Here is a 20867-nt window from a genome sequence, read left to right as displayed (position 1 = left end):
CCAATTATCACTTTTCTCTTGACAAAAAGACAATTTTTCAGTGAATATGTTGAATTTATCATTTTTTCTTATCTAATAAAGATACTGGCTAAGACACAGCGCCCTTTAACAATACATCTTTTTTATTTTGTATGATAAATAGCATCAGCTGTGGTAGTTTTATTCTTCTGTGTCTGAGCCAAATGAAGGCGAACATGTTGGACCGTGTCTCCAGTTAGTCAGCATCTAAATATCTACTCCATTAAACATGGACATTGAGAGAATGTCAAACTAATAGTTTGGAGTGAAAACCTTATGAGTAAAACAAAGAAAAATAATTTGCACCTGAACTTTCACTTCATGGCAGAACAGTCGTTTCTGGTGGGAATATTTTTAGGTAGAACCTGAAATGACGACCCCTAAACACTGCATAAAATTTAGTTTATTTCTTCTGAAGTAAAATACAGGAAGGGTTAAGATCAACGTACAAACTTTTAAATAATTCCAAAGCCTCAAAGCTTTCAGAAAACTCCAAGGAAATTATTTTAGGTGTTTTTGAACATTTGTGCCATTTTGGATCTGGTTCAATTCAGCGGCGCATTAATGACTGGAGTGACACTATTGAATACATTGAAGTGAACCGGCTGTGTGAATCCTGTCATCATCTCTTGTCCTAACAGCAACAACAAAGGCACTTATGAGTGATTAGAAAGGATAACTTGAAATATAGTGCCACATTTGGGATGGGGCACCGTAATACAGAGGAAAAACTGATGCGTTTCATGAATTTAGATGCATTGTGATAGAATATTGAAGTATCCACAAAGTTAACGTCAAGTTGTTAATATTGTTTGGTTGAGAAAATCGTGTTAAAGATGGTGCCTGCTCATATGTAACAAAACAAACCATCACCATAACATGCTAGCATGTAGCATTATAAAAATGATGCTACACGCTACCATGTTAATTTGGGAATAAGTCACTGCAATGAAATTAAAAATGATGAAACACAAATAAAAACAAAAACCAAATATGATTTCCAGCTCAATTTAAAGATTCTTATAATCATATGAAAATAGGCAAACATTCTCTTTTCACGATTGCATATATTAAATCAGACAGAAATCAGTAATAGTTGTAAATTGGCATGAAGAACACAGGCCAAGATTATCAATAACTTAAGATGCTTGTCTGACGGTGGATTACTGGACACAGCAGTACGATTAGACAAGTCATTAAAAATAAAGGCAATATTCACAAAATAACATAAAAAAAGTTTAAAGTTTAAATGCATGGCCTTATGAATTCATCTCAAAGAAATTAAACCAATGTGTTGCAACATCTTACAGAAGAGCTTAGAGAGAGCAGATTTATTAATTTTACTAGGTTCAATTCAGAGAGGAAGGTTGAGAAAACATATTTCTAAAGCTGTTTTGAGAAATACGTCTGAGATAAATAACAGAAGTGTTGACTTGTGCACACAGCACCACTAATTTAGACACAGAAAACAACCATTCACACATTTTCTGCACTAAGAAATTTAACATCTGGCTGGGAGGTCATGGCGAGTTTGGGCACCATTAACAATTTCTTTCTGTTCTAAGCCACAAATCTACACAAATCTTTTAGAAAATCTCAGTCTCAGCATGTCTTCTTGGCAGTATTTCTATAGAACATGAATCCACAGTAAAGACAAATAAGAAACGTAGCGCACAGTCCGCTTGGTGTTGATTCTGCAACAGAGTTTGTGTTGGTTACTTACAAAATTATCCACACACCCAAACTTTTTCCACACTTTGTCACATTAACACCACAAACTTATCAACTTTATTCTGATTTCATGCGACAAACGCAAAGCAGTGCACAGTGATTAAGTGGAAGGAAATGGACAGAGGTTTGGATTTTTCTTCCAAAAATGTTTTTTGATTTGTAAAAGAAAATTCTAATCATATTTCACTTTCAATCTGCTTCTGAATTATGCACTACTTTGTGTTTCTCTGTTATAGAAATTCAAAGAAATTCACTGAAGTTTGTGATTACAAAACAGTGGAAACTAGTCGGGTTATAAATACGATTGCAATGCGATTTAGATGCTGTGTGTGTGTGTGTGTGTGTGTGTGTGTGTGTCATTCCAGTGTTTGCAATGAGTGAAATATAATTACACACGGTTAAAGAAAAAAAGAGATCATGATTGATTTTGTGAGTTGATGATCAATATCACTCTGAAAATTTCTGCTCGTTTTGCGGTCTCATTCTGATTGTCTTAAAGATTACGCAACTCATCATTTTTAGCAAACGGTTAATCAACTTTTGTTAACGTTTTAACCAATTGTTCTTTACGTTTCACCTTGCCAGTGGTTTTACAACGTCTTCCAAAAAGAAACCTCCCATACAGCCTTGGTTTTTGACATTGAAGTGCAGCATCTCTCTTTCATGATATCTAAGCAAGGATTCAGAGAAATTGCACTATTTCCGCAGTTGTACAGCGATGCCTCTTCGGTCCCACACAGTCGCATCTTTATCCGTCTTTGGGACTTTGAACTGTCAAATGAGGGAAGCTTTCTCCTGAGCAGGTCCGTCCTGAAAAAAATTGTTTGCTGTGTGTTATGGTACATTTTCAATGTGGCCAAAACAACAGAGAAAAGTGTCAGTACGGCTACAATCTGTCTTGTAAGAGAGATATGCTCAAATTACTTTCGACTATGTTTCATTTTAAAGCGTCTAAAAATTGAGAAATGTTTAATGATTTTAGAGAAGTGGTTCTAAATCTATCTTAAGTACAAAAAGAACCAAAATCAAAAATATTTTGACTCCAATCATTTCCACTTTTCTGCCACTTCTTGCTGTTTAATCCCACCCAGCACCTGATCACTGCGCTCTCTAACAGTAGCAGCTTTCTCAGATTCTGAAGCAGCGAAAAGGAGCTCATGCTAACATCAGATGTTCAGAGATTACAGTAAAACTGATTAATGCATTCTGTACCCTGGTTATTAATGTTAAACCTTTAATCCGGATGATGGAAAACGCGCAGAGTAAAATTTGTACCTGTCCTTGCGCCGGTGCCGGGCCGAGGGTCTGATTTCGATGCAGGTTGCTGTGCAGCCTGTGAGTGGCTCTCTTCTTGAGCAGAGCGGGGCTCGGCCAAAGCTGACATGTGCAATCCATGTGATCCATGACCGACACCACAGCCTTAGTAAAAGCAGGTATAAGGTTTTTGAACGTGATCTTGGTGACCTGGAGAGGTTGGGAAGAAGAAGACAGTAGTCACTGGGCGGTACTCCGAGTTAAAGAAAAATAAAAAAACGTCTTGTGGAGACGCTATGACAAATGTATGCTTTTATGTGCTCAAAAAGGAGCTGTTGCTAGGCAACAAATGGAGGTTAAATAACCAGAGCTGCAATTTTCTGTTGCTTGTCAGAGTGAACTACTTGAAAAGCACAGAAAAATAAGATGCAGAGCAAGTCTTTTACATTTTATGCGTCTGATTCACCTCGTCGGTGTTTGGCTGGCTGTAAACTAAAAATCTTACTTTTTTTCAGTCAATGAATGCAACATGTATAAGCACTAATGGCAAAACACTCTTTTATGTGGAAGTTGTTACTGAAGGAAGATGACTCAAGCTAAACTAATTTCAATTTTTGTCAGGTGATCTTCATGAAAATCTTTGGTTTTTTTTATAATTAAACACCTGTTGATGTATTTTTAAATTTATGTAGAAAGTTACAAAATATTTTTTACTATGAATTACAGTTGTTATTCTCAATTACTTTCAGATAAGCTCAACATTTCTAATAGTCCAGAGGGAGTTAATGGTGACGGCAAGAAGGCCTTCCAACATCACCAAAGATAAAGCGTCAAAAACCTGCTGAAATATGCAAAAAGCGATCATGAAACAGCTGTAATTGCTCTAAATCTAAAACATTTTTTTCTACTGATTATTAAAAACGCTGCATGTAACAGAATGATTCTTTCTCATTGTTTTATTATCTTTTGGGAGATACCTGTCATTTATATCAGAAACAAACATCTTAAATCAAAGGGAAATAATTGAACATCTAAGTCTGTTTGGGACAGGAACCAACTTTGGGTTTTACTTTCTACTTACTAATCGTTAAGACAAAGCATGTTCATTTACCTCCAGGTTTCTGGTGTTTATGGCATTGGAAACGCACTGCATTCTCTGAATCCTACAGCAGCCAGAGCAGCGCTGGACTTCCACGCACAGCGGCCACACCAGAAAGTTGGCGTTGTTGCGGTCCACCATGTCTCTGGTGAGATTGACCACTTCTGTGCGAATTTTACATCTAGCCCGCTCGGCGGGCTGAGTTTCTGAGGGAGCAAACACGACATGCTACAGAGTCAGCGGCACGTTCTGAGGTTGATGAGCCAGACAATGTGTACTTCTCTGCTCGAGAGTTTGAATTTTTCTGTTATTGATACACAAGGACGTGTATTGAAAAGCAGAAACACTGAGTAGGTTTTATTCAAAGATTAGAAAAGAAAAGTTGTAGATCAGCTTCTGGAAATTTTGAGTTCTGCTTCATGAGAACAACGACAAAAAGGTTAACAGAGAAAGATTTTCCCTCTGTCACAAAAACTATTAATCATCTCCCAGACGGACTGGCAGAGCGTTCTTTAGCCAACATAACGAGTTTCCTAAGAGGACAAACAACGCAGAAATATGTAAAAAAAATAAATAATAATGATAAAAGATCACAACAACCAAGTAAAGAGGTTTGGCTCACCGGGGCTGCGTGGAAGTCTGTGACCTCCGTTGGCTGCAGAGTTAGCTTCCTCCTCATCTGAGACAGCAACACAAACATCATTTATGCCATTAGAAGAAGATAAATAAAACGCTGACTGTGCACAGAAACCAGGGGTGGAGCGGTCATGGTACACTACGGTTTCAAAATGTCTTGTTTTAATGTTTTTGTTTCATTTTCTTTAACTTTTACCATTTTAGTCCCATTGAGATCAAATATCTTTTTTATGAGGAAGACCTGGCCAAGACATAAACTTAATATAAATGTTTTTGTAGTTTAAACTCCTCCTAGTACAGAAAGGGCAGAAGTAACTGTGGGGTGTTTTTTCCAGCTGTGTAGAGCAGAGAGTCAATGTGGTGCTGCCCCTCCCCCACCCATTGCTGTGCACTGCCTGCAAGCTGGCTAAGAAAAAAACTGTAACAATGGAAAGTTTGGACACATTTCCATTAATGGAAAATCTGTGAATCTTGCAAAGATACAACTGAGAAGCTGGAGCAACTAATTAACCAGCTGACGTCAGCTCACCGTAAGAGCACAACAATCAGGTTTATCCTCCTGACACTGATCAGCACTACATTGATCTGTTCTTTATGGAACCTCAACTACATTTAATCAACCTGAGCTAAAAATCTAAAATATTTTAAGTGAATCTACACTAATGCTGTGTGTTTAGTTAAATAAATTGTCCAATTTTGACTCAATTAGGCTCCAAATGTTCACAAACATTACATAATCATCAAAAAAACAAATAAAATTATATACTGTAGTTATTTCAAGATGTTCAGCTTTGTGAGTATGCTCTTATTTTGAAATGTCCCCTGACTCTTATGCTTTGATGCGGGTGATGTTTTGAAAAATCAAAGCCAGTAAAGTATGACAGGAGAGGAGAAATAGCCGCACCCGACAGTTCGTTTGTGTGTATTGACAGGTGATGTGTCAGGGATGTGCAAAAACATTATTGTGAAAAAGGCTGCCTAAGTGCTGAGGCTCTTTAAGGAGGGCGGAGCTTAGAGCACCTGTGGATCAGCACGCAGATGAAAAAAAGGAGAGAAGAAAAGAAAGGAGTCGAGTTACCGATGACATTTGAGTAGTTTAAATTGCCTTTTGCAGTTGTTACCTTTTATTTTCGATAAAAGTGTGTGCGTGGAATACAAGTAAGTGATGTTAGGAAGTTAAGAATATTGTTTATGTATCTGAATATTTAAGTTTTAGCGATAATTGATTGCATGCTTCGTTCACGTGCGCACTTGAGCTACACAACGTGGTTTTGTGTCGTGTTTAATTAGAAAGAATGATTGTGTAACCTTTATTGGTGCAGTTAGTTAAGTAAGTGTGTTATTTCAGTCATTTATTCATCAGGCACTGATGTTGTATTATTATTTATATTTGTAGAACCACACCGCTACGGCGAAATAAAGACTGAACAGCAAGTGCAGATTGAATCAACCGACTCTGGTTTCTTAGGGGTTCTGACCGGACTCGCCACAGTGATTTGACATTTCCATCAGCGAGTTTAAAGTTTTCCTAATTTTTTATGGTCCTTCGAGCCGGAGTAGCAGATTGCTGTTAAAGGATGCAGAACCCAGAGTCAAAAGCATTGGACACTCGACCCAAACGACGAATGTCAGTTCCTTCCTACCTGTCAGATTATGACCTAAGTGGACCTGGAGCTCAGAGTAGATTCCAGACAGAAGCTGCAGGGGAATTATTAGTAGAGCAAAGGGCACCAGAGCATCCAACTACCAGATCTCCATCACCACCAATCACCTACCAAGTTCCTGAGTTTTGTGTTGCCCTTGAAGAGATGCGCCAAGAAAACGCTGAGCTTCGTAAACAGTTTCAGAGCCTGATGGTTGCTTTACAGTCCCAGCCAGCAGCTTATCAGCCTGTATTCCCACCTCCTCCACCTCAAAGTGTTTACGGTGGTGGTTATGGACATTACCAACCCCTTACTTATTCTCCAGCACACCAGCAGCTACAATATCCAACATTCAGCTCCCGAAGAGAACTGCCATCAGATTTCACTCAACCCAGAGTTACCCAAACATCCGGTGGTCTGCCTTATAACCCGTACTACGCACCAGCACCGCAGCAGAGTACCTCTTCCTATTCACATAGAGATTCTTCATTTTTCCAAGTTCCCAGCTTTAATGAGCCACAGAGAGAGACCACGTACAGGGGGCCAAAGCCCACCATCCCCAGATTTACATCACCTGACCCCAGAGAATTTTCACGCATGAAAATTGCCTTAGAGAATCTATTACCAGGTGATGCTACTGAAAGATACAAGTACCAGATCCTTACTGATCACCTTCAGTGTGAAGAAGCTTCACTTGTAGCAGACTCCTACTGCAACTCAAGGCAACCTTACACTGATATAATGATGGCTCTCACAAAGATGTATGGACAGCCCCACAAGCTTGCAGTGCAACGGATTGCAGAGTTAATGGACGGTCCGAATATACGCAGTGGTGATGTTAAGAGCTTTCGCCTGTTTGCCCTCAATGTCCGGTCACTAGTAGGCATGTTGGAACAACTGGGGCAAAGAGGCCAAGTCGAGTTAGTCTGCGGCTCTCATGTTTCAAGGCTTTTAAGTAAACTCCCCTATGACCTCAACACCAATTTTAAGAGATTCATCCACCCTCTCAGAGTAGTCATTCCTACCCTCGTTGACTTTTCTGATTGGCTAGAATATGAGCTAGAAGTTCAGGAAGACAGCATGAAGCCCCCCAAGAGAGAGGAGTCATTTAACAAGAAGTCTGATACCAAGCGCACTCCTAAACCCTCAAGTAAGACTGCTACTATCCTCCTGGGTACTGAGAAGGTCTCTGGATCAAATAGTGTAGCAGCACCACCTACACATGGACCTGCTGTCAACAAGTCAAGGGTAATAGAGAAGGTTACGACCTACTGTCCCTATTGTGACAATGACAAGCACTTCCTGAACAACTGTTCTAACTTTAAGACCCTGAGCAAAGAACAGAAGGTGACATGGATTAAAACGAATAATAAGTGTTGGCGTTGTGGACGCAATCACCAAGCAGCAAAATGTACACTTAAAGCTCCCTGCAAAACCTGTGGTAGGAGACATCTGCTTGTGCTGCATGAGGTGAATGAGAAAGCAGAGGAGGAACAAGCATCAGTTCCACCTCCAGCAGAAAACTGCCTTGTAAACACTGCCAACAAAGTTGTGTACGTTGACCGACCTGACTACAACTGTAAGGTGCTACTGAAGATCAGTAAGTTACTTCTGAGAAACGGTGACAAGTACCTTGAGACGTATGCTGTCTTGGACGATGGATCTGAACGGACCATCCTGCTTCAGTCTGCTGCCAAGCAGTTGGGTCTTAAAGAAAGTAAAGAGGTGTTGGCTCTTCGTACAGTCAGACAAGAAGTGGAGAAGTTCCATGGGGCGGCCGTGTCTTTCACAATTTCCCCAGCAGCCAACCCTGACAAAGTGTACAGCATCCAGAATGCCTTCACAGCCGAGCGACTGAGTTTAGCAGAGCATTCCCATTCAGTTGTCTCACTCCAGCAGAAGTATAAACATCTGTCAGGTTTGCTTCTCCCTCCTCTACACAGAGTCCGTCCCATGCTGCTGATTGGCGCTGATTACACACGCCTCATTACACCTGTGGAGCCAATCAGACTAGGACCACCTGGTGGGCCGGCAGCAGTGAAGACTCTCCTCGGATGGACGCTACAGGGACCTGCTCAAGCCATAGAATCCATCCCAAATGTGAGTCACTGCCTCTTCACATCTGCATCATCACCTACAGAGCTGTTCTCCTGTGTAGAGAAATTATGGCAGATGGATGTGCTCCCTTACCGCAGTGAGAAGTTAGCAGTTAGGTCACGACAAGATCAAGAGGCAGTTAGGCTCCTGCAAGAACAGACAGTGAGAGTTAATGTCAGTGGTGTTGAGCACTATGCCACACCCCTTCTTCGAACCAACAACATGCCTCTCCTGAACGCCACACCAGAAGCAGTATTGCCTCTCCTGAGAAGCACAGAGAAGCGTCTAGCTAAGTCACCAGAACAAGCTGCTGCCTATCAGATGGAGATCGAGAAGCTTGTAGGATCTGGCTATGTAGTGAAGTTGGTGGATCATCAACCAGAGATCGGTGGTGAAGCTTGGTATATACCCCATCACATGGTTCAACATAATGGGAAGAACCGGGTGGTGTACAACTGTTCATTCCAACACCAAGGTTACAACCTAAACCAACTCCTCTTACCAGGTCCCACTCTCTGCCCTGCCTTGCTAGCGGTGCTCCTACGTTTCAGGGAACATGCTGTGGCCTTCAGCAGTGATATTCGTGGCATGTTCCACCAAGTGAGGCTCCTACCTGCAGATCGACCCCTGCTTTATTTCTATGGCGGGACATGAACCGAGACAAGCCCCCTCATGTCTACGAGTGGCAGGTACTTCCATTCGGAACTACTTGCAGCCCTTGTTGTGCAACATTCGCGTTACAGAAACACATCATGGATCACAGCCAACCAGAAGAAGACGTTTATGTTGCCATTAACAAGTCCTTCTATGTGGACAACTGCTTACAGAGTCTTGCATGCCCAGTAGCTGCCAAGACACTCGTTGACAAACTGCGTCACCTCCTGGCTGATGGGGGATTTGAACTGAGACAGTGGGCCAGTAACAATCCAGACGTCATCCACCATCTTCCTCCAGACCTCAGGTCATCCAGCTGTGAACTGTGGCTCAGTCAAGGTCAGTCTGACATCCAAGAGCCAGCCCTTGGGCTACACTGGAACTATAAGTCTGACACCCTCACTTACAAACACAGACACATCCATTGCTCAGTGGTTACTATGAGGAATATTTATAGAGTTTTAGCCACCCAGTATGATCCTCTTGGTATACCACCCGAGCCAAAGTTATTGTACGCCACCTGTGGGAGGAAAAGAGAGATTGGGATGACCCACAACTCCCTGAGGAGCTGCTGCAGAAGTGGCAAGCATGGGAAGCAGAGCTGGAACAGCTGCACAAGATCACACTGCCTAGATGCTACACCAGTCCCCGGTTAGACCAACCAGGGACTGGTGTGAGAGATATTCATGTATTCTGCGATGCCTCCGAACAGGCGTATGGATCAGTGGCTTGTCTCAGGACAGGAAGTCCTGAGGGAGAAGTTGAGGTTGCCTTCCTTGCAGCTCGGTCTCGTGTTGCTCCAAAGAAGCAACAATCTGTTCCTCGGTTAGAGCTGTGTGCTGCTCTAACAGGTGCTCAACTCTACAAGGTCATCAGCTCTGAATTAACTCTTCCCATAAGCAGCTGCATCTTGTGGTCCGACTCAGCCACAGTCCTAACCTGGTTGAGTTCAGACTCCTGCAGATACAAGGTGTTCGTGGGCACTCGTGTGGCGGAAATACAAGACATGACCGTAACTGCCACATGGAGGTATGTGCCCTCACGAGACAATCCACTCGTGGCCTCACTCTCCAAGACATCAGCAAAGGCAGCAGATGGACAGATGGACCTGCATTCCTGAAACTAGCTCCACGTTACTGGCCTGATCTACCACCCCCACCTCAGAGAGATCCTGAAGATGAGCTGAAATGACAAGCTGTTTGTCTGACTGCGTCCAGCTCTAATGTTCCAGATCCATGCCAGCATCAGACTTGGGACAGCTACATAAAGGCCATAGCACATCAGCTTCACGGGGCGGCTGACCCAAACCACCCTCTCACCGCTGATTCCCATGCTGCTGCTGAGGTAGAAGCCCTACAACAAGCCCAAAGGGAATCATTCTTGGAGGAGATCACCCAGTTAAAGGCCGGCAAGCCTATTGCCAAATCCAGTTGCCTTCTTCTACTTGCACCTGAGTTCGATGAGGAAACAGGGCTCATCAGAGTAGGAGGCCGGTTACGTCGGAATCCTGACCTGACTGTAGATGAAGTGCACCCCATTGTTCTGGACCCCAGACACGCTCTGACTCAACTCATCATACAAGATTATGATGGTAAGCTCCATCATCCCGGGCCAGAAAGGGTGTTTGCCGAGATCAGAAGGAGATACTGGGTGCTACGTGGACGTGAAGCAGTACGCCGCCATCAAAGATCCTGTGTTGAGTGCAAGAGGTGGAAAGGTCGCCCTAACCCACCTCGGATGGCGGACCGCCCTCCAGGCAGACTGCGTTTGTTCAAGCCGGCATTCTATTCCACGGGTGTGGATTGTTTTGGGCCATACACCATCAAAATCCGACGCAGTAATGAGAAAAGGTGGGGAATACTGTTTAAATGCCTAACTACAAGAGCAGTGCACCTTGACTTGATCCCAGTATGGACACAGATGCTTTCTTAATGGCTCTGAGATGCTTTATAGCCAGGCGTGGGAAACCCAAGGAGAGTCTATGTGATCAGGGGACAAACTTCCGAGGAGGAGAACGTGAGCTGTAAGAAGCATTTCGAGCTCTTCACCCAGACCTGAAAGAGCAGCTAGCTTGCCAGCAAATCAAGCTCATTTTTAATCCTCCTGGTTCCCCACACTTCGGAGGTTGCTAGGAGCGTGAAATTCGCTCACTAAAGACTGCTCTTCAAGTTATCATCGGAGCCCAAATCGTCACTGAGGAGGTGCTGCACAGTGTTCTGATTGAAATTGAGGGGATGCTCAATTCAAAACCCCTGGGTTACACCTCATCTGAAGTAGCGGATCCTGACCCAGTGACCCCTAACTATCTCCTCATGTGGCGGCGGGATGCTTCGCTGCCGCAAGTCATCTACGACAGCCCAGAGATTCTAGGACGGAGAAGATGGAGGCACAGCCAGATTCTAGCTGACCATTTCTGGCAGAACTTCCTGAAGTACTACCTGCCAGGACTCCAAGCCCACCAGAAGTGGCAGACTGAGTCAGCCAATCTACAAGTAGGAGATGTGGTCATGATTGTGGGCAACCAGCTTCCGCGAACACTTTGGCCTGTGGGTAAAGTCTCTCAAGTTTTTCCTGGACCAGACACCCGGATCAGATCAGCTGAAGTGACTGTGAAGGGACGCACCTACGTTCGACCCGTGGCAAGACTTGTGAGCCTACCTGCCCTGCCTAAGGACGATTAATCACTGCTTCTACTCAGCCTTTTTTCGGTTATTCATATTCACAGGTGAATACGGGGGCGGCTGTGAAAAAGGCTGCCTAAGTGCTGAGGCTCTTTAAGGGGGGCGGAGCTTAGAGCACCTGTGGATCAGCACGCAGATGAAAAAAAGGAGAAGAAAAGGAAGGAGTCGAGTTACCGATAACATTTGAGTAGTTTAAGTTGCCTTTTGCAGTTGTTACCTTTTATTTTCGATGTGTGTGCGTGGAATACAAGTAAGTGATGTTAGGAAGTTAAGAATATTGTTTATGTATCTGTATAAAAATCTAAAAATAAATCTCATAAAAATGAAGGATCTCAAGGGATGTTGTTGCTCAGTTGAAGTGCATCACTGGATTTCGATGCCAGATTACTAAAGAGTTTTGCTTCCTCTTTAATCTTAAAATTGATTTAAATTGATTCCATGTGTCTGTAAGATGGAAAAGAAAGAAAAACAAAAGCTTTGGGTCTTTACCTACGGAATAAGTGTGTAGCAGCTGCTGGAGGTCCTGTACGGAGTTGATGGGGCTGTTTCTAACCAGCTCCACCAGCGCTGCAGGCAGAGGGTCCTCCTCAGACACAAACAGGAAAAAAATCAGCCCAAATAACAAACTAGTGCAAAACCAGAAAAACAGAATGTATTCAAAAGCTCATATGAGCTTAAAAAAATAAAAAATTTAGTAGGCGATGGGAAAAAACCGCAGTACTTCCGCGACTACGATTGTCTTTAAAAGCCTCTAACTCCCCCACCCCCCGTAAGTTTGCAAACTTTCTCTTTGAGTTGCAGAACGCATGGCGGTGTTCGTGTCCCAGCTGCAAATCCTTGATCTTTTAAAATTAGACCCGGGGAATTCCTGGCTGTATTCCTCAAAGCTTTAGCAACTTTCCCCCATAAAGCACTGTCAGATTTGAAATTTCCTTTTCTGTGTGATGCCAGCTAAACGACAGAAAATGAGAAGACGGCTTGATGACAGGAAGCTGAAGTCATCCCTCACAGATCAAACGTCTACCTTTTTGGGAGGCTCTCAAAGAGACGGTGGACTGTACGCATTTACATTCACCGCATGAATGCGTCTCGTTTTGTTTACATCAGGATAACAGAGTGCGTATCGCCACGTCCCATGGCCGACTAGGTTGATTTGTACTTCAGCCCAGTTTAGATTTCGAGGTCAGTGGCACAGGCTAATCATTGTGGAGAGGACTCGCCTGGTTCAGATGAAATCTGCAAGCGGAAGCAGAACGGCTGATAAAATCCAAGCTGATTTTATTTGCAGAGAAATTTTTGCCTGTTTTTCCTTTTATTTCTGGTCAAGCCTCACTTGACCTACATAGGACCCCTGGTGTGGTTTGGGTTTCCTGTTTGAACAGAGCTGATGGAGAGCTGATGGTCAGATTTCACCCATCTCTCTCTCTTTCTGATTTCTTTGTGGAGAAAACCTGCTCTACAGATTTGTGCTGTAATGAAGCAACTGTTGAATGAAAACAGAAACAAAAAGTTAAATAGGGCGACCTTTGGTCTTGACAGAAAGATGTCACAGCTCGATGGTGCTACATCTGGATCAGATACACTCTTTGTGCTGATGGGACATAAGCTGGATGGCGTCAACCAAACACAGAACCAGATTGTTGGGTTACAGAGGATCCATCCATCCATCCATCCATTTTCTTCCGCTTATCCGGGGTCGGGTCGCGGGGGCAGCAGCTTCAGAAGGGAGGCCCAGACTTCCCTCTCCCCAGCCACTTCTTCCAGCTCCTCCGGGGGAATCCCAAGGCGTTCCCAGGCCAGCCGAGAGACGTAATCCCTCCAGCGTGTCCTGGGTCTTCCCCGAGGCCTCCTCCCGGTGGGACGTGCCCGGAACACCTCACCAGGGAGGCGTCCAGGAGGCATCCTTACCACATGCCCGAGCCACCTCAACTGGCTCCTCTCGACGTGGAGGAGCAGCGGCTCTACTCTGAGTCCCTCCCGGATGACCGAGCTTCTCACCCTATCTCTAAGGGAGAGCCCAGCCACCCTGCGGAGGAAACCCATTTCGGCCGCTTGTACCCGTGATCTCGTTCTTTCGGTCATGACCCAAAGCTCATGACCATAGATGAGGGTGGGAACGTAGATTGACCGGTAAATCGAGAGCTTCGCTTTTTGGCTCAGCTCTCTCTTCACCACGACGGACCGGTACAGCGCCCGCTTCACGGCAGACGCTGCCCCATTCCGCCTGTCGATCTCCCGCTCCCTTCTTCCCTCATTCGTGAACAAGATCCCCAGATACTTAAACTCCTCCACTTGAGGCAGGACGACCCCCCTGACCCGGAGAAGGCACTCTACCCTTTTCCGGCTCAAGACCATGGCCTCGGATTTGGAGGCACTGAGCCTCATCCCGGCCGCTTCACACTGCTGCGAACCGCTCCAGTGAGAGCTGCAGATCACGTTCCGATGAAGCCAACAGGACCACATCATCCGCAAAAAGCAGAGATGCGATCCTAAGGCCACCAAAACGGATCCCCTCAACACCTCGGCTGCGCCTAGAAATTCTGTCCATAAAAGTAATGAACAGAATCGGTGACAAAGGGCAGCCTTGGTGGAGTCCAACTCTCACCGGAAACGAGCCCGACTTACTGCCGGCAATGCGGACCAGACTCTGACACCGGTCATACAGGGACCTGACAGCCCGTATCAAAGGGCCCGGTACCCCATACTCCCGGAGTACCCCCCACAGGGCCCCCCGAGGGACACGGTTGAACGCCTTCTCCAAGTCCACAAAACACATGTAGACTGGTTGGGCGAACTCCCATGCACCCTCCAGGACCCCACTGAGGGTGTAGAGCTGGTCCAGTGTTCCACGACCAGGACGAAAACCACACTGCTCTTCCTGAATCCGAGGTTCGACTATCCGACGGACCCTCCTCTCCAGGACCCCTGAATAGACCTTACCAGGGAGGCTTAAGAGTGTGATCCCCCTGTAATTGGAGCACACCCTCCGGTCCCCCTTTTTAAACAGGGGGACCACCACCCCAGTCTGCCAGTCCAGGGGAACTGCCCCCGATGTCCATGCGATATTGCAGAGTCGCGTTAGCCAACACAACCCCGCAACATCCAGAGCCTTAAGGAGCTCCGGGCGGATCTCATCCACCCCCGGGGCCCTGCCACTGAGGAGCTTTTTGACCACCTCGGCGACCTCGTCCCCAGAGATTGGAGAGCCCAGCCCAGAGTCCCCATGCTCAGCTTCCTCAACAGAAGGCATGTTGGTGGGATTGAGGAGGTCTTCAAAGTATTCCGCCCACCGGCCCACAACGTCCCGAGTTGAGGTCAGCAGCGCACCATCCCCACTATAAACAGTGTTGGTGCTGCACTGCTTCCCCCTCCTGAGACGCCGGATGGTGGACCAGAATCGCCTCGAAGCCGTACGGAAGTCTGTCTCCATGGCCTCTCCAAACTCCTCCCATTTTGCCCCCATTTGGGCGCCTGTACGTTGGGGTTCACCCCGGTGAACGAGAGGGTAGCCTCCCTCGGCCTACGGGTGGGGGGACGGGTTCTGACTGTTGTTTGTGCTTACGGGCCGAACGGCAGTTCAGATTACCCACCCTTCTTGGAGTCCTTAGAGGGGGTACTGGAGAGTGCCCCTCCTGGGGACTCCCTTGTTCTACTGGGAGACTTCAACGCTCACGTGGGCAATGACAGTGAGACCTGGAGAGGCGTGGTTGGGAGGAACGGCCCCCCCGATCTGAACCCAAGCGGTGTTCTGTTGTTGGACTTCTGTGCTCGTCACGGATTGTCCATCACGAACACCATGTTCAGGCATAAGGGCGTCCATATGTGCACTTGGCACCAGGACGCCCTAGGCCGCAGTTCGATGATTGACTTTGTCATCGTCTCATCGGATTTGCGACCGTATGTCTTGGACACTCGGGTGAAGAGAGGTGCGGAGCTGTCCACTGACCACTACCTGGTGACGAGTTGGCTCCGGTGGTGGGGGAGGAAGCCGGTCAGACCTGGCAGGCCCAAACGTGTAGTGAGGGTCTGCTGGGAACGTCTGGCGGAGTCCCCTGTGAGACGGAGCTTCAACTCTCATCTCCGGCAGAACTTCGAACACGTTCCGGGGAGGTGGGGGACATTGAGTCTGAGTGGACCATGTTCCGTACCTCCATTGCCGAGGCGGCCTATCGGAGCTGCGGCCGCAAGGTTGTTGGTGCCTGTCGCGGCGGCAACCCTCGAACCCGTTGGTGGACACCTTAGGTGAGGGATGCTGTCAAGCTGAAGAAGGAGTCCTACCGTGCCTTTTTGGCCTGTGGGACTCCAGAAGCAGCTGATGGGTACCGGCGGGCGAAACGGCATGCGGCTCGGGTTGTCGCTGAGGCAAAAACTCGGGCGTGGGAGGAGTTTGGAGAGGCCATGGGTTACAGAGGAGACATACAGAAACCTGATTATAGCTCCATTTTGAACCATGCAACAACCTGAACCTCCTTTAGTAGGTGCGAAATTACCTTAAGGTTTACATTCAATCAGTTTTAATGCAGCTTGATGAGGAAAACAAAAGAAAAATCTTGTCTTTTGAGCTGCACGTGTGTGCTGCCTTGTGTTTGTGTGTGTTTCTTGTTTCCCTGTGTTTTCCCCCTGGCTCTGGTGGCAAACTTGCTCTATAAACTGGTTAGTCACATATTCTTCCTGTTGCACAGCTGACTACGAAATCAATGGGATGACAATTACTTTTGTGACTTTGGGGCGTTTTTGTGCGTGTTCTCCCAACACCTGTGTGGTCTTGTACTCCAGCTTCCCCAGATCATCCAAAAACATGCACATTAGTTTAATTGCTCTCTTTTTCTCTCTCTCAAGTGTGTATGGGTATAATTATTTATGCTCTGTGGTTCACTACTTATTCACCCCCTACAATCATTCAAGAACAAACTGGACTCCCAAATTGTAACCCAGGAGTTTGTTAGAGACCCTGAACTCATCACGTCCAACCGCGTGGAGACAACAGCTTCAAATTAGCGTCCATCTAATTTCTCCCACATTTCTTGCTACCAGGATGTGCGTGTTTTGGATCCCAGCGTTTATCTAAAGAGGAAAATCAGGGGAGTTCCACCTCACATGGAAACCTTTTGTTATAAGAGTATGTTGAAACAGGTGCGCTAAATCGAAATATTTTATATATATATATATATATATATATATATATATATATATATATATATGTATATATATATATATATATACATATATATGTGTATATATATATACATATATATATACACATATATATATATATATATATATATATATATATATATATGTATATGTATATATATGTATATATGTATGTATGTGTATATATATATATGTATATATATATATATATAAACAAAACAAAACATAAAAACGTTTAACCTATTTCATGAGGTTGCTGGCACCATACATGGAAAGCGGTGACAAATATTAATATTGGGCTAACATATATTATCGTATAGCTATGTCAATAATACAGTTCTAAAGAAAAGTTTAAGGTGTAGCTAAGTTTTCTGACAGGTGTCGGTAAACTTTTACTGGTGATTTTTTATTTCCATTTTTACTTACCTCGGCCACGCCAAACCGCGCACACGCCGCCAGCAACGCGAGCAGCAGCAGCTGGACCCACGAGCTCATCTTGCTGTCCAGCCTCGAGCCTCTCCAACGGACCGGGAATTTATGGAGGCGCGAGCGAGCCTCTCTCCTCAGCTCGGCGCGCGGAGGGGAGGATGAGGAGGATGAGGAAGGAGACAGCGACTCGGCTCGCGGAGCTGTGCGCGCCTGTGAGCTCCGTCCCGTTGCCAGCAGAGTGGAGAAGAGCGAGAAGGCGCTCCAAGCTCTTCCTTTCTCCTCTTTAGAAAGTAAATCCTCATGCTCAGAGTTGTAGTTTGCGCTCTTATACTTCTTCCAAGGAGTCTTATCAGTGAACAAAGTGCTACGTGGCTTCTGCCCTGGACCAGCTTGATTACGCGGTGGTGGTGCTGTTGCTGCTGTGTGGAAGGGCTGGCTCCCAGCAGACCCTAATGCTCGACTTTTTCCTCTCTCTCTCTCTCTCTCTCTCTCTCTCTCTCTCTAGTGGTGGTGGTGAGTTTGCAGGTGGTGAGTTCGAGAGAGTGAAAGTGTCCTAAACGGTTGTTATTGTCTTTCTTTCTTTTATTTTTTTTTCTTTCCTTCATGTAAGTGTTTTCTAATAGTCTTGACTTCGTTTTGGTTCCAAGTCTTGGTTGTTTTCGTGTGTTTTCAGCGCTTGTAGCGCGTTTTGTTTGGGGTATGGCGTCTTCGGAGCCGCCGCCCCTCTCTTTGAGAAATGGTTTTCAGATCCGACCTGATCCGATAATTCCAGTTGAAACGGTTCTGTTGACGGTTGGTGATCTAGTTGGTCACAGGATGAATAAGGGAGTCGTGGTATTTCTAAAAGAGCAGCGCCTGGTGAACCAGCTGATTGCTAGCGGGGTGACAATAAGCGGAGAGTATCTGCAGGTGTCGCCGCTTGTGGTTCCTTCCACCCGGGTCATTGTCTCCGGTGTCCCGCCGTTCATCCCAAACTCTTTGTTGGAGAAAGAGCTTCAGCGTTTTGGGAAACTTGCGAGTGGTTTTAAAACCATTGGTTTGGGATGCAAACATGACAAACTGAAACACGTTCAGTCCTTCAGGAGGCAAGTTTTCATGTTCTTAAACGCTGCCACGTTAGAAGTCTCTTTTAGAGTAAAATATGAAGAAGGATCCTACATGGTTTATGCGAGTACTGGGAGCATGAAATGTTTTGAGTGTGGAGATGTTGGGCACAAACGGGCCTCCTGTCCACACAAGCAGCAGGAGGAGCAGGCTGAGGGGGGAGGAGAAGCGGAAGAGCCTCGGGTGGTTGGAGATCCTTCCTCGGCAGAAGCTGGTTCTGATGCCGGGGAGGGAAGCAGCGGACAGGATAAACGCGTTGCAAAAGGGGAGACTGAGGAAACCGGACCTGATGTTCCAAAAGACCCATCAGATGGGAACGATTTGGATACAGTAACCGATCGGACGGCTGTTTGTGCTGCTGCTGAAGCGGCAGCACAACCTGACCCATCGGATGGGAATGATTTGGGTATAGAAACCGATCGGACTGCTGTTTGTGCTGCTGCCGAGGCTGCAGAGGATCGGTCCGCAGCTCCACCTGTACAGGTGGAGGACATGGAGGATGACAGTGACTCGGACAGTGTTTCCATTACAGATTCGCAAATATCTAGTGATGAGTTGTACACACTGGAGGAAATTAATGATTTTCTGAATGAAACGTTTGGAAAGCAAGTTAAAGTTCTTGATTATTTTCCCGATGCGGAAAAGTTTATCAGAAGCGTGTTAATGGCGCAGAGAATAGTTGGGTTTGAAATGTTGGATGAGAAGAAACGCTTCCGGTTAAAGAAGCACATGACAAATGTCCGAAGACATTTGTCCGTAACTAAAAAAAAGGGTTTGAAACAGTTGAAAACTCAGAAATAAGACAATGATTAAAGTGCACGGGGTGGTTTTCTCTCTACTGTCTCTGTCTGTCTTCTTTCTCCTTTTCACCTCAATGAGTAACATCAGGGTTGGGACTTTAAACATCAACGGTGGGAGGGATCCTCATAAAAGGATGATCAGCTTAGATATGATTAGGCTGAAGAAACTTGATGTTGTGTTTTTACAGGAGACACACACAGATCATGAAAATGAGGTGGAGTGGGGTTTGAGCTGGAAAGGGAAACATTTTCTATCTCATGGGACCAGGTCATCTGCTGGTGTAGCAATTTTATTCTCGCCAGTCTTAGATATTAAGATTGTTTCTAGTACTGAGTTGGTCCCAGGAAGAGTCCTGGTGGTTAGAGGGGAAATAGGAAAGACCCAATTCTGGTTTATGAATGTCTATGCGCCTAATCAAGGGGATCAAAGAATTAAAATGTTTCAGGACATGTATATTTTTTTTGCAACAGTCCAATCAAAATGAGTGTGTTGTAATGGGGGGTGATTGGAACTGTACTGAAAATTTTTTAACTGACAGAACAGGGGAAGAACCGCATCCTCCATCATCCTCCATCATCCTCCAAATTAGCCGAGGTGACAGCAGAGCTGGGCCTGGTTGATGCTTGGAGAACTAAACATCCCCAGGACAGGCAATATACCTGGGTAAAAATGAAGGGTGGGACAGTGAGTGGGGCCCGGTTGGACAGGCTTTATATTCCAGACAATTTTAGAAATAATTTGGCCAACTGTCTAATTTCTCCAGTTGGTTTTTCGGATCATCATTTGATATATTTGGATTTTCTTTTTCCGAGTAATATTAGAGGTGGATCTTACTGGCATTTCAATACGAAATTGCTTAGAGACATTCTCTTTTGTCAGAGTTTTTGTAACTTTTGGCAAGTTTGGAAAACAAAGAAATCGGAATTTATGTCTTTAATTGAGTGGTGGGAGGTCGGAAAGGCTCAGATAAGAGTCTTTTGCCAACAATATACGAGTTTTTCTACAGTTAAAATTAAAAAAGTGATTCAGAGCTTAGAAAGGGAAATTAAAGATTTTGAAGAGAATTTGTCATCTGACGCTGGTAATCAGCACAAATTTAAGAAGGATCAGTTAAGTAGTTTTTTACATGAGAGGGCAAAAGGGGCTTTAGTTCGGTCCAGGTTCACCTCGGTGAAGGACATGGACGCCCCGACATCTTTCTTTTTCGATCTGGAGAGGAGCGTCAGCCGGGCGAAGCAGCTGGTTTGTCTCCGACTCCCTGATGGAGCGCTGACTGCTGATCCTGGCGTTATGAAGGAACATGCTGCAGCTTTTTACAGTGACCTCTACAGGAAGCAGACCTGTAGCAGAAGCTCCAGGGAGACTTTGTTGGATGGTCTTCCTCAGCTCACCGCTGCAGATCGGGACATTCTGGAAGCTGGAGTTTCAATAGAAGAACTGACGGCTGCGGTTGGACAGATGGCTTCGGGAAAGAGTCCAGGCCTAGATGGTCTACCTGCCGACTTCTACAAACACTTCTGGAGGCTGTTGGGGGACGACTTGTGGGAGGTACTTCAGGAGTGCATT

At 45.4% G+C, this 20867-nt stretch overlaps 2 protein-coding genes across 4 annotated transcripts in view; one reads left to right on the top strand and one right to left on the bottom strand.

Annotated features, from left to right (window-relative positions):
• Window positions 1-20867, top strand: part of LOC145552483 (uncharacterized) — a 90399-nt gene that overhangs the window by 43112 nt on the left and 26420 nt on the right. The gene's annotated exons all lie outside the window — the stretch shown is intronic.
• LOC145552669 (uncharacterized) lies at window positions 1711-20482 on the bottom strand. Its single transcript, XM_081610443.1, has 9 exons — window positions 20468-20482; window positions 18830-18975; window positions 18555-18717; window positions 17394-17897; window positions 12303-12396; window positions 4725-4781; window positions 4115-4308; window positions 3025-3213; window positions 1711-2559 (listed from the first exon to the last, which is right to left on the bottom strand). Exons 1-9 carry the CDS (start codon window positions 20480-20482, stop codon window positions 2524-2526), a joined length of 1398 nt encoding a protein of 465 aa, XP_081466569.1. The 3' UTR covers window positions 1711-2523.

Source organism: Poecilia reticulata, chromosome 8, assembly GCF_904066995.2.
Source record: "Poecilia reticulata chromosome 8, P_reticulata-male-v2, whole genome shotgun sequence".
NCBI classification, from domain to species: Eukaryota; Metazoa; Chordata; class Actinopteri; order Cyprinodontiformes; family Poeciliidae; genus Poecilia; species Poecilia reticulata.
The sequence above is the reverse complement of the archived record's forward strand: the minus strand, read 5'-3'. Positions and strand labels throughout refer to the sequence as shown.